The sequence below is a fragment of the Macaca fascicularis genome, chromosome 16 (genome assembly GCF_037993035.2).
Source record: "Macaca fascicularis isolate 582-1 chromosome 16, T2T-MFA8v1.1".
NCBI classification, from domain to species: domain Eukaryota; kingdom Metazoa; phylum Chordata; class Mammalia; order Primates; family Cercopithecidae; genus Macaca; species Macaca fascicularis.
In genome coordinates, this window is record NC_088390.1 from 18,690,144 (window position 1) to 18,708,093 (window position 17,950).

The window sequence follows — 17,950 nt, forward strand, 5'->3', positions numbered from 1 at the left end:
CGCAGCTCTCCAGGGACCAGAACAGGCGCATCCCCGCCCACCGCCCCGCCCATCGTGCCAGCCCGACTCCACCCCTGTGGCTACGCCCACTGCCTCGCGCCTTCCCCATGGGTGGGCCACGCCCACAGCCCGCAGCCAGGTGCCTCCACTGTCCGGGCTCTAGCCCCGCCCCTCCCCCGCCCCGCTCCGCCCCCGCCCCGCCCACCGGCCTCGCAGTCGCCGCGGACGCCGATCTTGTGCATGGAGTCGCCATTTTGCTCTTAGAGACGCCGCCAGGAGACCCAGCGCTTTCTTCCTTCTGCAGCCGAGGCTGCGGCGGGGCCGGGGCTGGGGTCGGCGCCAGGTAGGCGGGCGGGAGCCAGTGGCGAGCGGCGGCGAGGGTTGGCTGGCTCCAGCATTGCGGGGCGCAGGTGCACGGGGCGGGGAGCCCGCGGCGCCGGCAGGCAGACGGGTCGGGGTCCCGGGGTGGTGGCTGCTTGGGGGCTCACGGGGGCGACCTCGCGCCCGCGGCCCTTCCATTTTTCTCTCTCTTCTTCCTCTTCCGTCAGGGGTCGGCTGGGGCCGGGCCGGGCGTCCAGTGTCTGGGCTCTCTCTGCTCCCTGAGGCGCCGCTGGGGAGTCGAACCCTGATGATGGGACCTGTGGTGAGCAGCTCTGAAAACAAGCCCAGACCCAGCCATTCTCCGTCCCTAACCTGACACGGAGCCCGTGATTTTAATTTACCTGATTTTGCTCGTCACGAATATATCTCTCACCCCCTAAAGGATGATTTTGTCCAACTCAGAACTCACCCCAGCAGAGATTGAGGGGGAACCGTGATGAAATTTTTAAGTATTCTGCTCGATAATTTTTCTCTTACTTTGATATTGGCTCCGTTTGGGTGTTGAGCTTTTGAAAGGGATATGAAAATGCGGAATGGGGCTTTGGGGCTTGAGGAGGTGTGATCTCTAGTGTTTAAAAAATTTAATTGCACAAATAGAAATGATTCACCCACATTATTGAACTCCACTAAAGCATACCCTTCTTGTCCATATTCCTTTCCTGCTGCCCTGGTGTGTACCATTATTACTCAGTTGTGATTTGAGCTCTTTCCACTTAAAGTCATTCATAGGTACTTTTGCGCAGTCATTTATTGAATTTCTATTCTGTGTTTTCCTTAATTACTTCGTTATGGAACCTTTACACAGGTCTGGTGTACTTGCTCTTTAAAAAGTCTTATGTTGGCTATCATCACTGAGCATATAGCTTTTTCCTTATTTTTTTAGGATAATTACCAGAAGTGGAAATACCAAATCAAACTTCTGTGTTCTTTCTTTGGCACTATTATATAAATTGTTTTCCAAACAAGGCATGTTTACAATAGACATTTTTCAAGATCTGGGTATTTGGCCGATTTTGCTCTCGGTATGCAGAATTCAGCGGAGTGCCAAGTCGTTTTCTGTGTGGGTTGAGAGAAAGGCTGTGCAGCCCAGTGTTGCATACGACTAACTACTACAAATCATGCTGAGACTGAGCTATTTCTGCTGCTTAGAGGGTTTGCAGCCTTGAGTAAGTTTCTTCATCTGGAAACCTAGCTTCCCCTGTCTAAAATGAGTCTCATTCTAGTACTTCCTTCACTGGGTTGTCATAAGCATTGTGAACACTCAGAAGATGTTAGGCATGAGTAAACATTCTGTTGGAGAGGTAAGCAGAGCCTGGGATCATAGAGGAGTGGAAGAGTAATTTGGTTTAGAATTTGCCCTTCAGGTTCTCATCAATATTGATATTAAAGACAGATTTTCTTGGAGTGAGGCACATCACTATTAAGCATACATAATAAGGTGTTTTGTTTTGTTTTGTTTTATGCAGAGTCTCGCTCTGTCATCCAGGCTGGAGTGCAGTGGTGCAATCTCAGCTCACTGCAACCTCTGCCTTCTGGGTTCAAGTGATTCTCCTGCCTCAGCATCCTGAGTAGCTGGGATTACAGGTGCGTGCCACCACGCCTGGCTAAGTTTTTGTATTTTTAGTAGAGACAGGGTTTCACCATGTTTGTCAGGTTGGTCTCAAACTCCTGACCTCGTGATCTGCCCACCTGGGCCTCCCCAAGTGCTGGGATTACGTGCATGAGCCACCATGCCCAGCCAATAAACATAATACGTTTTTATGCTTTTTTATTTTTTGAGACAGAGTCTTGCTCTGTTGCCCAGGCTGGAGTGCAGTAGCACGGTCTCCGCACACTGCAACCACCACCTCCCGAGTTCAAGTGATTCTCCTGCCTCAGCCGCCTGAGTAGCTGGGGTTACAGGTGCATGCCACCACGCCCAGCTCATTTTTGTATTTTTTAGTAGGGGTTTCGCCATGTTGGCCAGGCTGGTCTTGAACCCCTGACCTCAGGTGATCCACCCACCTTGGCCTCCCAAAGTGCTGGGATTACAGGTGTGAGGCACTGCGCCTGGCCGGTTTTTATACGTTATGATGCCTTTTAGTTCATCTTTCAATTTCATTTGTTAGTCATTGTGACTTATTGAGGTCAGGCATTATTCAGCGATAGTTAGTTTAGCCTCTACTGTGTGGCAGCTGCACAGGGTATACAGCAGAGAATATCATGGTAAAAAAAAATCTCTACTACCTGGACCTTAAATTCTGATGGGGAAAGCTTTTTACCAAGGTTATATCTCTGTTGTCTGAAAGGTAAAGGCTGAGGCCCAGCAAGGACAAGTGATGTCCACACAGCCTAGTAACTGGAAGGCAAACCCAACTCTTCACACTTCTACTTCAGCCATCTTTTTTTTTTTTTTTTTTTTTTTTTGAGACGGAGTCTCGCTCTGTCGCCCAGGCTGGAGTGCAGTGGCCGGATCTCAGCTCACTGCAAGCTCCGCCTCCTGGGTTTACGCCATTCTCCTGCCTCAGCCTCCCGAGTAGCTGGGACTACAGGTGCCCGCCACCTCGCCCGGCTAGTTTTTTGTATTTTTTTTTAGTAGAGACGGGGTTTCACCGTGTTAGCCAGGATGGTCTCGATCTCCTGACCTCGTGATCCGCCCGTCTCGGCCTCCCAAAGTGCTGGGATTACAGGCTTGAGCCACTGCGCCCGGCCTTATACAGTAGATGCTTTAGAGGGAAGACAACATACTTCCATGTGAGTCTTCCTCATCTGAAATGTGGGTGAGTGGTTTTGAAATGACTGCTAGTCTGTCCAAAGGAAATGATCTCTCAGTGTGGCTTCTTCATTCATGAGACTTAACAGATTCTCAAATCTTATTCAGAAGAGGAGTGTGATTTGCTCTTTAAAAGGTGCTAAGATTCTCTGAAAACGGTGTGTTTTCATACATGTTATAAATAATTCTCACACATTCTAGAGTAAATTTAGAATAAACATAAAGCAGTTATAGCTCATGGGGAAAATAAGGGAATGTTCTCATTTCACACTAAAACCTTGTGCTAACAAGCCTCCTGCCAGTCCCATCTTGATGATTATCATGTTTTTGAGGATAGTCTTTATAACTCTTTTCTGGAAACTTGGTAAAGAACACAGCCTTCATTACCTACAGGAGAAAGGAGAACTAAAACTACAAACAGGCCTTATGGCCAGACGCGGTGGTTCACTCCTGTAATCCTAGCACTTTAGGAGGCCGAGGCGGGTGGATTACCTGAGGTCAGGAGTTTGAGACCAGCCTGACCAACATGGAGAAACCCTGTCTCTACTAAAAATACAAAATTAGATGGGCGTGGTGGCACATGCTACTCAGGAGGCTGAGGCAGGAGAACTGCTTCAACCAGGGAGGCGGAGGTTGTAGTGAGCCGCAATTGCGCCATTGCACTCTAGCCTGGGCAACAAGAATGAAACTCCATCTTAAAAAAAAAAAAAGAAAAAGAAACAGCCCTTATGTTTGAATAACTTGTGAAATGAATAGTCACAAAACATGGCTATGTTGATAGTCATTTCCAAATGGATGCTCCCCAGTCCACCCCACCGATGTCATTTTGAGGGTGGTCTTTGGTGAGGATTCTATATAGGAGCCTATATCTGAAGCCTAGAACATCAGAGACCATATGCAGGATGTTGCAGGCCATTTTAAACCATGAGAGATAAGGAAAGACTTCAGGAAATATCCTGGAAAAAATACACAAACGCAGGAGAGCTATCTTGAAATAATTTGCAGGCTGTGCTGTGGAAAAGGACTTTGATGTTTCCCATAAATCTCTAAGGAGAGGCTAAGAACCACTGGGCAGAAGCTACAGGGAGAGGAATCTCCGCATGTTCTTTTTTTTGTTTGTTTGGTTTTTTTTTGAGACAGAGTCTTGCTCTGTCACCCAGGCTGGAGTGCAGTGGTGCAATCTCCGCTCACTGCAACCTCCACCTCCTGGGTTCAAGCAATTCACCTGCCTCAGCCTCCTGAGTAGCTGGGACTACAGGTGTGTGCCACCAGGCCTAGCTAATTTTTGCATTTTTAGTAGAAATGAGGTTTCACCATGTTGGCCAGACTGGTCTTGAACTTCTGACCAGGTAATCCGCCTGCCTCGCCCTCCCAAAGTGTTGGAATTATAGGCGTGAGCCACTGCGCCCGGCCACAGCATGTTCTAAGGAAGAATTCGGAATGATGGGCCCTCAGTGGATGTTGGCATCAGACCCTGGGGCTGTTCAAGCTTCTGTTGAGTGGTTCCTTGGTAGGATTCCTACAGATGGGCTTTGAACAAAAGATTTAGGAGGAATGGGCTGAACTACCTCTAAGATCTCGTCCTACCTCTAAAATGCTTTCATTCTAAGTATTCCGACTCCTATCAGGAATCCTGCTGTACTTTAAGGAGCTTCTTATTTGAAGGTTGGGGGGTGTAAAAAAAATGCCCCTCACCCCATGTCTATTATTGTACTTACATGGTAGATAATCAAGATATTAGAAGTCAGTTCATAGATAGCATGTCCGATATGCAGGGCACTGTGTTAAGTGCCTGGCAGAAATTTTACAGTCACCTGTGGGGTCAGTTTTCAGTTTTTTGGATGGCAGAACTGAGGCTAAGAAATTTCGAGTATCAGATGACTTATGCAAGTCCTCACTGTGAGTTTAGGGGAAGTAGTTCAAGATGCAAACTTGAGTTTGACTCCAAATCCTGTATTTACAACTGCAGGAAGATTAGTTTGTTTTTGTTTCCTTTCATGGACCTGTAACACCCTATTATTTATTTATCTATTTATTTGAGACCAGGTCTCACTCCCATCTTCCAGGCAGGAGTGCAGTAAAGTGGTGCAATCATGGCTCGTGGCAGCCCTGACCACCTGGGCTTAAGTGATCTTCCCGCCTCATTTTTTGATTTTTTTATAGAGATTAGGTCTCACTATGTAGCCAAGGCTGGTCTCACACTCTTGGGCTCAAGCAATCAGCCCACCTTGGCCTCACAAAGTGCTGGGATTAGCAGCGTGAGTTGCTGTGCCTGGCCATACCTTTTGTTCTTTTTTTTTTTTTTTTTTTTTTTTTTGAGACGGAGTCTTACTCTGTCGCCCAGGCTGGAGTGCAGTGGCCAGATCTCAGCTCACTGCAAGCTCCGCCTCCCGGGTTTACACCATTCTCCTGCCTCAGCCTCCCGAGTAGCTGGGACTACAGGCGCCCACCACCTCGCCTGGCTAGTTTTTTGTATTTTTTAGTAGAGACGGGGTTTCACTGGGTTAGCCAGGATGGTCTCGATCTCCTGACCTCGTGATCCACCCGTCTCGGCCTCCCAAAGTGCTGGGATTACAGGCTTGAGCCACCGCGCCCGGCCACCTTTTGTTCTTAAACACAGATGTTGATTGGTTGAGAGATGGCTTTAGAAGTATTTAAGATCCCTTCCAGAATGTTGATGATTAAACGTATTATTTCTTTCATTTATACCAGCCACTCTGCTAGTAGCCTTTGCAGATGCTACATTGTCCTGTAAAAGGCGTTAGCAAACTTTTTCTGTAAAGGACCAGATAATAAATATTTCAGGCTTTGTGAGGCATACTCAGTGCTATTGTTGTTATCTAGAGACAATTTGTAAACAAATGAGTGTGGCTGTGTTACAGCCTGTGTTACAGAAATATGCTTTTGAGGGACCTGATTTGGCCTGTAGGCTGTAATTTGCTGATCTCTGCCCCAAAGCCACTTCCATGGTAGATACCAGTCTACCTTAGTCACTTTAGGGCTTTGGTTAGTTGTGTATACATTTCTGTTTATAAGCCATAGGCAAATTTAAGGTAAATTGCATTGTAGTCTGCCATATTTCCCATTGCAGATTCCTGGGTTTTGCCAGCTGGAATGCCTCTGCAGGAAGTGCTAGTGGGACTGTGCAAAATAGGTCTCTATTATAATTTCTTCTTGTGTTTTGTTGTTGTTGTTGTTTGTTTTGGATACTGGGTCTCAGTCTGTCCCCCAGGCTGGAGTGCAGTGGTGTGAACACAGCTCACAGCTTTGGCCTCCAGGGCTCAAGTCATACTCCCACTTCAGCCTCCCAAGTAGGTGAGATAATAGGCATGCACTACCATGCTTGGCTAGTTTTAAAATGTTTTGTAGAGGTGGTAATGTCTCACCACATTACCCAGGCCGGTCGCAAACTCTTGGGCTCAAGTTATCCTCTGGCCTCGGCCTCCCAAAGTGCTGGGGATACAGGCATGAGCCACTGTGCCTGGCCAAGTCTGTATCTTCTAACCCAGATTGCCAAAATAGACTGGTTGGTGAAAAAGCAAATTATAGATACAGTTACACAATGACATCGTTTTGTGTTTGAAACATTATATGTATATATACACACACACATACACACACACACGTGTATATATATATTTTTTAAATTTTTCTTTTTTTTTTTTTTTTTGAGACGGAGTCTCGCTCTCTCTCCCAGGCTGGAGTGCAGTGGCGCGATCTCCACTTACTGCAAGCTCCGCCTCCCGGGTTCACGCCATTCTCCTGCCTCAGCCTCCCGTGTGGCTGGGACTACAGGCGCCCGCCACCGCGCCCGGCTAATTTTTGTATTTTTAGTAGAGACGGGGTTTCACCGTGTTAGTCAGGATGGTCTCGATCTCCTGACCTCGTGATCCGCCCATCTCGGCCTCCCAAAGTGCTGGGATTACAGGCGTCAGCCACCGCGCCCGGCCTAAAATTTTTCTTTTAAAAAAATAATTTTTCTTTTTATTTGAGACAGAGTCTTACTCTGTGGCGCAGGCTGGAGTGCAATGGCGCAATCTTGGCTCACTGCAACTTCTGCCTCCCAGGTTCAATCAATTCTCCTGCCTCAGCCTCCCAAGTAGCTGGGACTACAGGCACGCGCCACCATACCCAGCTAATTTTTTGTATTTTTAGTGGAGACAGGGTTTCGCCATGTTGGCCAGGCTGGTCTCGAACTCCTGACCTCAGGTGATCCACCCACTTCGGCCTCCCAAAGTGCTGGGATTACAGGTGTGAGCCACTGTGCCTGGCCTTTTTTTATTTTTTAGATGGAGTTTTGCTCTCATTGCCCAGGCTGGAGTGCAATGGCGTGACCTTGGCTCACTGCAACCTCTGCTTCCTGGGTTCAAACGATTCTCCTGCCTCAGCCTCACAAGTAGCTGGGATTACAGGCATGTACCACCATGCCTGGCTTATTTATTTATTTATTTATTGTATTTTTAGTAGAGATGGGGTTTTGCCATGTTGGTCAGGCTGGTCTCGAACTCCTGGCCTCAAGTGATTTGCCTGCCTTGGCCTCCCAAAGTGCTAGGATTACAGGCATGAGCCACTGCGCCTGGCCTTTTTTTTTTTTTTATATGGAGTTTTGCCCTCTTCACCCAGGCTGGAGTGAAATGGTGCAATCTCTGCTCACTGCAACCTCTGCCTCCTGGATTCAAGTGATTCTCCTGCCTCAGCCTCGTGAGTAGCTGGGATTACAGGCAGGTACCCCCATGCCTGGTTTATTTTTATTTTTATTTTTTGTATTTTTAGTAGAGATGGAGTTTCGCCATGTTAGTCAGGCTGGTCTCGAACTCCTGGCCTCAAGTGGTCTGCCGCCTTGACCTCCCAAAGTGCTAGGATTACAGGCATGAGCCGCTGCGCCCAGCCATATATATTTTTTACGGAGGTCACATGTATAAATGCATAGAAAAGGTCTGATGTCCCTATCAAACTGATAAGAACCCTCACTTCTGGGGAGGACCCAGGATCGAGGCTGGTGACTTTATCCTTAACTATCATGTTTCAAGTTTTTTTGGGGGAATGGAGTCTCGCTCTGTCATGCAGGCTGGAGTGCAATGGTGCAATCTCGGCTCACTTCAACCTCTGCCTCCTGAGTTCAAGCGATTCTCAAGCCTCAGCCCCCAGAGTAGCTGGGACTACAGGCATCTGCCACCATGCCTAGCTTATTTTTGTATTTTCAGTAGAGACAGGTTTCATCCTATTGGCCAGGCTGTTCTCGAACTCCTGATCTTGTGATCTGCCTGCCTTGGCCTCCCAAAGTGCTGGGATTACAGATGTGAGCCACCGCGCCCGGCCATGTTTCAGGTGTTTATAGGGAGCATGTGTTTGTGTTTTACTTGTATAATTAACATTTGAGAATAATGAGGCCGGGCGTGGTGGCTCACGCCTGTAATCAATCCCAGCACTTTGGGAGCCTGAGGCGGGCAGATCACGAGGTCAGGAGATCGAGACCATCCTGGCTAACATGGTGAAAGCCTGTCTCTACTAAAAATACAAAAAAATTAGCCAGGCATGGTGGGGGGCGCCTGTAGTCCCACCTACTCGGGAGGCTGAGGCAGGAGAATGGCGTGAACCTGGGAGGCAGAGCTTGCAGTGAGCCGAGATCACGCCACTGCACTCCAGCCTGGGTGACAGAACAAGACTCTGTCTCAAAAAAATAATAATAATAATAATGAAAAAGATTAGCTTAGTTTCAGCTCATTGATGATCTCCACCAGCCTTCCCAGAGGTCCCAGGTGAACATACAACTGTGGAAATGCAGTGGGCTTGCTGAGAAAGGGCCCCCCTGCCCACAGCCTGCTGGGTTGTTGCTGTTCCTCCCATCTAGCACCTCCATTACGTGATGAGGACACTCAGCCCTGATGACTTCTTTTTTGATTTTTGAGACAGAGTCTTGCTCTGTTGCCAGGCTGGAGTGCAGTGGCACGATCTCAGCTCACTGCAACCTGTGCCTCCCAGGTTCACATCATTCTCCTGCCTCAGCCTCCCAAGTAGCTGGGACTGCAGGTGCGTGCCACCACGCCTGGCTATTTTTTGTATTTTTTTTTTTTTTTTTGAGACGGAGTCTCGCGCTGTGTCACTCAGGCTGGAGTGCAGTGGTGCGATCTCGGCTCACTGCAAGCTCCGCCTCCCAGGTTCACGCCATTCTCCTGCCTCAGCCTCCGAGTAGCTGGGACTACAGGCGCCCGCCACCACGCCCGGCTAGTTTTTTGTATTTTTAGTAGAGACGGGGTTTCACCATGTTAGCCAGGATGATCTTGATCTCCTGACCTCGTGATCCACCCGCCTCGGCCTCCCAAAGTGCTGGGATTACAGGCTTGAGCCACCGCGCCCGGCCATATTTTTTGTTTTTTTAGTAGAGACGGGGTTTCACCATGTTAGCCAGGGTGGTCTCAATCTCTTGATCTTGTGATCCACCTGCCTTGGCTTCCCAAAGTGCTAGGATTACAGGCATGGGCCACTGCACCTGGTCAGCAGTGATGACTTCTAAGCCAGGGACCTTTTTATTTGTGGCCCACTGCCTGTCATTTGGGTGGTCACTTAAGTGTCCTTCAAGGTGATTATCTAGTCAGCCCGTGTTCCACTTGAGGAAAATGAAGATGAGACGTCAGTTTTAGACATGACACAGGGCAGCTGAAAGGCCAGGAAAGGTTTTATGGTAAACAAGGATTACAGGAAAAGCTGGGAGTAGATGGGTCATTTATTCTTTGTTTAAGGATTAATCAGTCCTTGTTCTCGCTAATGGCTCTGCCATTTTTCTGTGTGTTAATCCAGGAGGAATTTTGTTATCAGAGAATAAAAGGAGGTTGTCCATAATTGACTTTAAGCAGCAATCAGTAAAACATTGAGCTCTTCAGCTCCGCCTTTCTTGTAAGTTTATCATTTCTTCTCAGTGCTTGTGAACATCACGTGATAATGTATTTCCATAAATTTGGGACCCTGAAATCCAAGTGAACTTTCTGTTTGTCCATATATATCTAATATTTTAAAAATACTATTAGGATAGAAACTGATTTCCTTCAGCTGAAGTCATTTCCTTTAAAAAAAGTTCATTCAGGTGTATTTCATATCATATGGCAGTTTTTAATATGTGTTATATCCTTCTAGGCTCTGGAAATTGGAAAACCAAGAAGGTTTTGATGTTTTGTGTGACGCCACCTGAATTAGAAACCAAGATGAACATAACCAAAGGTGGTCTGGTGTTGTTTTCAGCAAACTCAAATTCTTCATGTATGGAGCTCTCAAAGAAAATTGCAGAGTGAGTTATAATTGTACCATTAAAATCTATATTCATTATGTAATGCTTTAAATTTGATAATCAGATTAGCGGTGATTGTTAAACTTGAAAGCAGGTATTTTATAATTATATGTGTATCTTCTTTTTCATCATGCAAGATGTTCATGTAACTTGTCTCATCTGTATATATTAAGGGCTATTCTTTTTATAAACTATCCCATCTCCCTACATATTCTTTCAGCAGACATTTATTGAGTGCCTTATAAGTGCCAGGAATTGTGTTAGGTGCTATATATATATATAAAATTATTTGAGTATAAAGCACATTGGGGCCAGGCGCGTTGGCTCACGCCTGTAATCCCAGCACTTTGGGAGGCCAAGGCAGGTGGATCACGAGGTCAGGAGATTGAGACCATCCTGGTTAACATGGTGAAACCCCACGTCTACTAAAAATACAAAAAATTGGCTGGGCGTGGTGGCACACACCTGTAGTCCCAGCTATTTGGGAGGCTGAGGCAGGAGAATAGCTTGAATGTGGAAGGCTGGCAGTGAGCTGAGATTGCACCACTGCACTCAGCCTGGGCAACAGAGTGAGACTCCGTCTCAAAAAAAAAAAAAAAAAAATTGACATGTATATTATATGAAATAACTTATAGCTTATAGTTTAGCATAATTTTAGATATTTATTAAACAAATATTGTACCCCTACTGTGTACTAGACCTTGATCTAGATATTGGGGATTATCAGTGAATCAAGATCCATCCTTTTTATGAAATTGACATTTTAGTAGGAAGCCAAACAGAAATCAAGTCAACAAAACAAACAAGGTAATTGCAGATGAAGATCAATGCTATGAAGAAAACTGTGTGAAACGAATGATGGGGCAGGTTGTTCTGCTTTAGCATGTGTGCTGAAGTGCCTTTAAACTGAGGGGATGGTATGTGAGTTGAGAAACCTGAATGAGCCACCAAGTGAAGATCTGGAGGCAGAGCCCCCCAAGCAGAGGGGACGGAAGATTCCAAGGCCCTGCAGCTTGCAGGAGGGGTCCTTGGTGTGTCTCAGGAACATGGGCTGGAGTGCAGAGTGTCCAAGGAAGATGGCTGGTGAGGCAGGCAGAGAGGGACTTCATAGTCCTTCCTGGGAAAACGTGGGGTTGGGGTGAGGGGCTAGGTAATGGATTGACGTAACAATTTAATATTGACTTTAAATTTTATAAGAAGAATAACTTTATTTTATTTTACTCATCAATTTACACATCTCCTTAAATAGTAAAGATACTGGGTTTCTTCTATTACTTTTTCAGCTTTTTCCCCCTTTCTCTTCTCTAGGCGGCTGGGGGTGGAGATGGGCAAAGTGCAGGTTTACCAGGAACCTAACAGAGGTGAGCAATCTTGGGCATGTGGAACATTGACCTTTTCATGGAATGTGGCGTATTGGCTCAGTCCTTCATCCTTTACTATTGAAACAATTTGATTCAGTTGTACATTTCCATTAGCAAGAAGTCAGGCAGGCAAGGTAGAACAGAGTGGTTTTTTAGCTCTCACTAATACCAGCTAGATATGTAACCCTGGTGCAAGTCATTTCTGGGGCTTGAACTCCATTTCTGAAACTTCATTCAGTAAAAGCTGCAGACATATTTGAACCAGCTGGTCAACTGAATGAATATGAGCTCAACCGTTGCTTAAATTTATGTCACCTTAGGCAAGACGAATAAATCCTGTCACCTTAGTCAGGATGAGTAAATCCTGTGTGATCGCGGTTTTAGTTAGTTATTCTTTACCGGCACCTAAGTTGCCTTAGGTTAGACTTCATAAAATATTGTTAAGAAATACTTTTTGCTAATTGATACATGTCATTACATATTATGCCAAGTTGTAAAAAAAAGTGTTATTTAATCTTTGTAGGGCCGGGTGTGGTGGCTCACACCTCTAATCCCAGCAGTTTGGGAGGCCGAGGCAGGCAGATTCCTCGAGCTCAGGAGTTTGAGACCAGCCTGGGCAACATGGCAAAACACTGTCTCTACTAAAAATACAAAAATTAGCCGGGAGTGGTGGTTTGCACTTGTAGTCCCAGCTACTAGGGAGGCTGAGGTGGTAGGAGCGCTTGAGCCCAGAAGGTAGAGGCTGCAGTGAGCCATGATCACACCACTGCACTCCAGCCTGGGTGACAAAGTGAGACCCTGTCTCAAAAATAAATAAATAAACAAAAAGTAATCATTGTAATTTCTTTAGCAATGGTGAATATTTGATATTATTTTAGGCCAGGTGCGGTGGCTCATGCCTGTAATCCCAGCACTTTGAGACGCCGAGGTGGGTGGATCACCTGAGATCAGGAGTTCGTAGACCAGCCTGGCCAACACGGTGAAACCCTGTCTCTACTAAAAAGACAAAAATCGGCCAGGCATGGTGGCAAACGCCTGTAATCCCAGCTACTTGGGAGGCTGAGGCAAGAGATTCGCTTGAGCTCAGGAGGTGGAGGTTGCAGTGAGCCAAGATTGCGCCATTGCACTCCAGCCTGGGGGACAAGAGCGAGACTTTGTCTCAAAAAAAAAAAGAAAAAAATTATTTTAGCAGGAGCATTGGACGGCTTGCATGGACTTCAGAGTTACACACCTTATCCTTGACAAGTTATTTAACCTTTCTAAACTATGAATTAACTGTAAATTAGGGCTGTTTTGAGGATTAAGTGGGATAACTTGTGTGCCTAATAGTTTTTGGCACACAGTAGATGATCAATAAATACTTATTCCTGTTCCTTTTCCACTAGAAGATTTAAAGTATGTGTGTGTATATATATATATATATATATATATATATATTTTTTTTTTTTTTTTGGTAGAGTAAGGGTCTCATTATGTTGCCCAGGCTCATCTCAAACTCTTGGGCAAAAGCAATTCTCCCATTTCAGCCTCCCAAACTGCTAGGATTACAGGTGTGAGCCACCAGGCCTGGCCCCACTACAGGATTTTATCAAATACTTATATATTTTAAAGCCTACAGGAGGCTTTGATAAAAAGGCAGAAGTTTTGCTGTTCCCATGTTTATCTCCATTACTGCCTCTTTCCTGTCTCCCAAGATCCCTGTGTGGCATCAGTAGGGAAAAAGTATAATTAAACTCTGTAAGGAGAGTTTGGAGAAGATTCTTCCCCTAGAGGGAATTGAATAATGTTCTTTGTCTGGAACATCTTTGTCTGGAGGGAAGGTGAAAGGGAGAGGCAGTGGCATAAGACTCCAGGAGGTTGGTCCACTCTCCAGGTTTCTAAATAAAGGGAGGGAAAATACTTGGTGTTTATTGGGAAGGAAGGAAGTAATGAAGTAATATTTGTGGATTTCTTACTGTTACCAGATACTGAAAAACTGAGTTCAGGGATTGACGTTAGGTACAAGGTCCAGTTTGAATCCAGATCTCCCTGACTCTAAAGCTCATTTTCTTTTCTTTTCTTGTTTTTTTTTTTTTTTTGAGGCAGGGTCTTTTGTGTCACTTAGGCTGGAGTGCGGTGGCATGATCAGGGCTCACTGCAGCCTCTGCCTCCTGGGCTCAAGTGCTCCTCCCATCTTAGCCTCCTCAGTAGCTGGTACTACAGGTGGGCACTGTGCTGCCAGGCTAATTTTTTTTTTTTTTTTTTTTTAATATGGAGTCTTGCTGTGTCACCCAGGCTGGAGTGCAGTGGGGCAGTCTCGGCTCACTGCCACCTCCATCTCCCAGGTTTGAGTGATTTTCCTGCCTCAGCCTCCCAAGTAGGTGGGCTTACAGTTGTGTGCCACCACGCCCAACTAATTTTTTGTATTTTTAGTAGAGACGGGGTTTCACCATGTTGGCCAGGTTGGTCTCGAACTTCGGACCTCAAATGATCTGTCCACCTCAGCTTCCCAAACTATTTTCCTACATTTTTAATGAAAATGTTCAAACATATAAAAAAGTTGAAAGAATAGTATAGTGAACTGCCACCTAGCTTGAACAGTTAACATTTTGCCATATGAGTATGTATGTGGGGAACCATTTGAAATTAAGTTGCAGGCCAGGCGTGGTGGCTCACACCTGTAAACCCAGCACGTTTGGATGTCGAGGCGGGTGGATCTTTTGAGCCCGGGAGGTCAAGACTGCACTGAGCCTTGACTCACTGCACCATATTTGCACCACTGCACTCCGGCCTAGGCAACAGGGCGAGATGTGTCTCAAAAAAAGAAAAAAAAATGTAAGTTGCAGACACCTAATCCTTGAATACTTGACCATGCATCCTCTAGGAATAATTACTTTCACCTAAATAAATATGATACCATTATCACAATGAAAGAAATTACAGGCAGGGCATGGTGGCTCACACCTGTAATCCCAGCACTTTGTGGGGTCAAGGTGGGCGGATCACTTGAGACCAGAAGTTCAAGACTAACCTGAGCAACATGGCAAAAAAATGCCATCTTTACCAAAGAAAAAGAAATCAGCCGGGGTTGGTGGTGCGTACGTGTAATCCTAGCTACTCAGGAGGCTGAGGCAGAAAGATCACTTGAGTTCAGGAGGTGGAGGTTGTAGTGAGCTGGGATCACACCACTGCACTCCAGCCTGGGCAACAGAGCGAGACCCTGTCTCAAAAAAAAAAAAAAAAAAAAAAAAAGGAAAATAAAATTAACTTAACAATTAAGGACAATTCTTTTTTTTTTTTCTGTGGCCTCAAGTGATCTGCCCGCCTTGGCCTCCCAAAGTGCTGGAATTACAGGTGTGAGACACCACACTGGGCCCAACAATGATTCTTTAATCATCTAATATGTGGCCTATGTTCACATTTCCCTAGTTGTCCTAAAGAGTTTTTTATTTTTTATTATTTTTGAGATGGAGTCTGGCTTTGTTACCCAGGCTGGAGTGCAGTGGTGTGATCTTGGCTTACTGCAGCCTCTGCCTCCCAGGTTCAAGCAGTTCTCCTGCCTCACCCTCCTGAGTAGCTGGGATTATAGGCGTGCACCACCAAACCCAGCTAATGTTTGTATTTTTAGTAGAGACGAAGTTTCACTATGTTGGCCAGGCTAGCCTTGAACTCCTAAACTCAGATGATCCGTCTGCCTGGGCCTCCCAAAGTGCTGGGATTACAGGTGTGAGCCACCACGCCTGGCCTAAAGGGTCTTTTATAGTTGTTTCCCCCTCTGCGCCCCAAACCAGGATGCTTAGTTCAAGGGAATTTTTAAAAATATATATATCTTTAGTCTCTTCTATTTTAGAACAATCTCCTCACTTCTTCCTTTTTCTTCCTATGACAGTGACTTGTTGAAGAGGTTGTCTTGTAGAATGTCCCATTATGGATTTGTCTAATTGTTTCCTTATGGCTGATCACACATATTTTGAGAGTAGGGATATTGTGTCTTATTTATCTTTGTTTCTCACAACATACAATATTTTGTACCTAATACATTCTCAATTTATGCTAATTGAATGAGCATATAATTTTCTTTTTCTTTTTTTTTTTTTTTTTTTTTTAAGGCAGAGCTTCACTCTTGTTGCCCAGGCTGTAGTGTAGTGGCACGATCTCGGCTCACCGCAACCACCGCCTCCCAGCCTCAAGCAGTTCTCCTGCCTCAGCCTCCCGAGTAGCTGGGATTACAGGCATGTGCCACCACGCCTGGCTAATTTTGTATTTTGGTAGAGACGGGGTTCTCTATGTTGGTCAGGCTGGTCTCAAACTCCTAACCTCAGGTGATTTGCCCGCCTCGGCCTCCCAAAGTGCTGGGATTATAGGCATGAGCCACTGTGCCTGGCCTATAATTTTCTATAAAGATACTATGCTCAGAGTGGTACAGCACTCACTGTTTGTGTATATAAGGGGTGAGAATTACATGTTTACTTATTTCAAGTCAGAAATATAATTCCCTCTTAAAGCTGTATTTTAAAAAGTGTGATTAATAGCAGTATGTTTATTATCCCTTGTAACATCTAAAGCCTACTGAGTTTTATAACAATTTTTGTTGCCATATTTTATTACATTAGGGAATCATGTAGTTTTTTTGTGTATTTTGAAAAATTTAAACTATATGCCTTTCCCTCTCTTCTTTTTCCTTTTCCTGCCAGAAACGAGAGTACAAATTCAAGAGTCCGTGAGGGGAAAAGATGTTTTCATCATCCAAACCGTTTCAAAGTGAGTATCCAGCAGAAATGTTGCTTTCTGTGTTTCTGTTTAGGCATGAATGTTTAAAATAATGATAGATGGCTAGCCAGGAAGAGTTACGATAGTCTTAAAATTAATGTATCTTACCAATTTGGAATTTAGAAAACTAAGTTTTCTGACGTAACTGCTGACTTTTATGTGTTCTTTCAGTGTTTTTCTTTCTTTTCTTTTTCTTTTTTTTTTTTTGAGACAAAGTCCCACTCCATCACCCAGGCTGGAGTGCAGTGGTGCGATCTCAGCTCCCCGCAACCTCCTCCTCCTGGGTTCAAGTAATTCTCCTGCCTCAGCCTCCCAAGTAGCTGGTACTACAGTTGGCACCACCACGCCTGGATAATTTTTGTATTTTTAGTAGAGATGGAGTTTCACCATGTTAGCCAGGCTGGTCTTGAACTCCTGACCTCAGGCAATCCGCCCACCTCAGCCTCCCAAAGTGGTGGGATTACAGGTGTGAGCCACCGTGTCCAGCCACTCAGTGTTCTTAATGGGTAGAAGTAACCAAGTATTGGAGTAGAGGGTCTTTTTTTTTTTCAAAGACGGAGTTTCGCTCTTACTGCCCAGGCTGGAGTGCAATAGCACGATCTCGGCTCAACATGACCTCCACTTCCCAGGTTCAAGTAATTCTCCTGTCACAGTCTCCTTAGTAGCTGAGATTACAGGCATGTGTCACCACACCTGGCTAATTTTGTGTTTTTAGTAGATACAGGGTTTCTCCATGTTAATTAGGCTGGTCTCGAACTCTCAACCTCAGGTGATCCACCCGCCTCAGCCTCCCAAAGTGCTGGGATTATAGGCGTGAGCCACTGTGCCCAGAGTAGAGGCTGTTAATGATAATAGTATCCATTAAGTTTCCTAACAATTAATAGCCAGAATTTTATAAAACTGGCAGTGAAGCATTTCTAGTTCCCTCCTCTCCCCGAAAGAAACAGAGGCTAGGGGAGGAGAGCTTTCTTAGTTAGGGTTCTTTTAAGCTTTTATTGCATATAAAAGTGATCATTACTTACTGTTTTGTTCCATAAATTAAATTAGCTGAGAGGATAAAAGACTGTACTGAAGGAATGTGTGTTCCTGTCTGGTGTGACCTTTGATATACCTGTGTTCTGGAAATTGTTTGGTCACATATGTTTAAGCTGGGTATAGAAGGTTCAGTGCGGTAAGGCTATCTCTGGCACTCTGAAAGGGAGGGTGATCACATGGAGCCCTACTTTTTTTTTCTTTTTTTTTTCTCTTAGAGATAAGGTCTAGATCTGTTGTCCAGGCTGGAGTGCAGTGGTGAGATCATAGCTCACTACAGCCTCAAACTCCTGGGCTCAAACTATCCTCCTGCCTCAGCCTCCCAAGTAGCTGGGACTACAGGCATGCACCAGCATGCTCACGTAATTTTTTCATTTCTTGTAGAGATGGAGG

General features: G+C 45.4%; 1 protein-coding gene across 18 annotated transcripts in view; it reads left to right on the forward strand.

Annotated features, from left to right (window-relative positions):
- The first annotated feature begins 212 nt into the window (after positions 1-212).
- Positions 213-17,950, forward strand: part of PRPSAP2 (phosphoribosyl pyrophosphate synthetase associated protein 2) — a 78,550-nt gene continuing 60,812 nt past the window's right edge. For 3 of the 18 annotated variants that reach the window (XM_065532847.1, XM_074018745.1, XM_074018744.1), the window contains exons 1-5: positions 213-343; positions 9,932-10,027; positions 10,265-10,415; positions 11,724-11,776; positions 16,450-16,516. In XM_065532847.1, the coding sequence (XP_065388919.1) occupies positions 10,297-10,415; positions 11,724-11,776; positions 16,450-16,516 (239 nt within the window). In that variant the 5' untranslated portion in view covers positions 213-343; positions 9,932-10,027; positions 10,265-10,296. Of the gene's footprint in view, positions 344-543; positions 644-1,847; positions 1,966-6,353; positions 6,449-9,931; positions 10,028-10,264; positions 10,416-11,698; positions 11,777-16,449; positions 16,517-17,950 lie in introns of those variants that run through there. The other 15 variants (XM_065532848.1, XM_074018746.1, XM_065532851.1 and 12 more) reach the window with 13 other exon arrangements.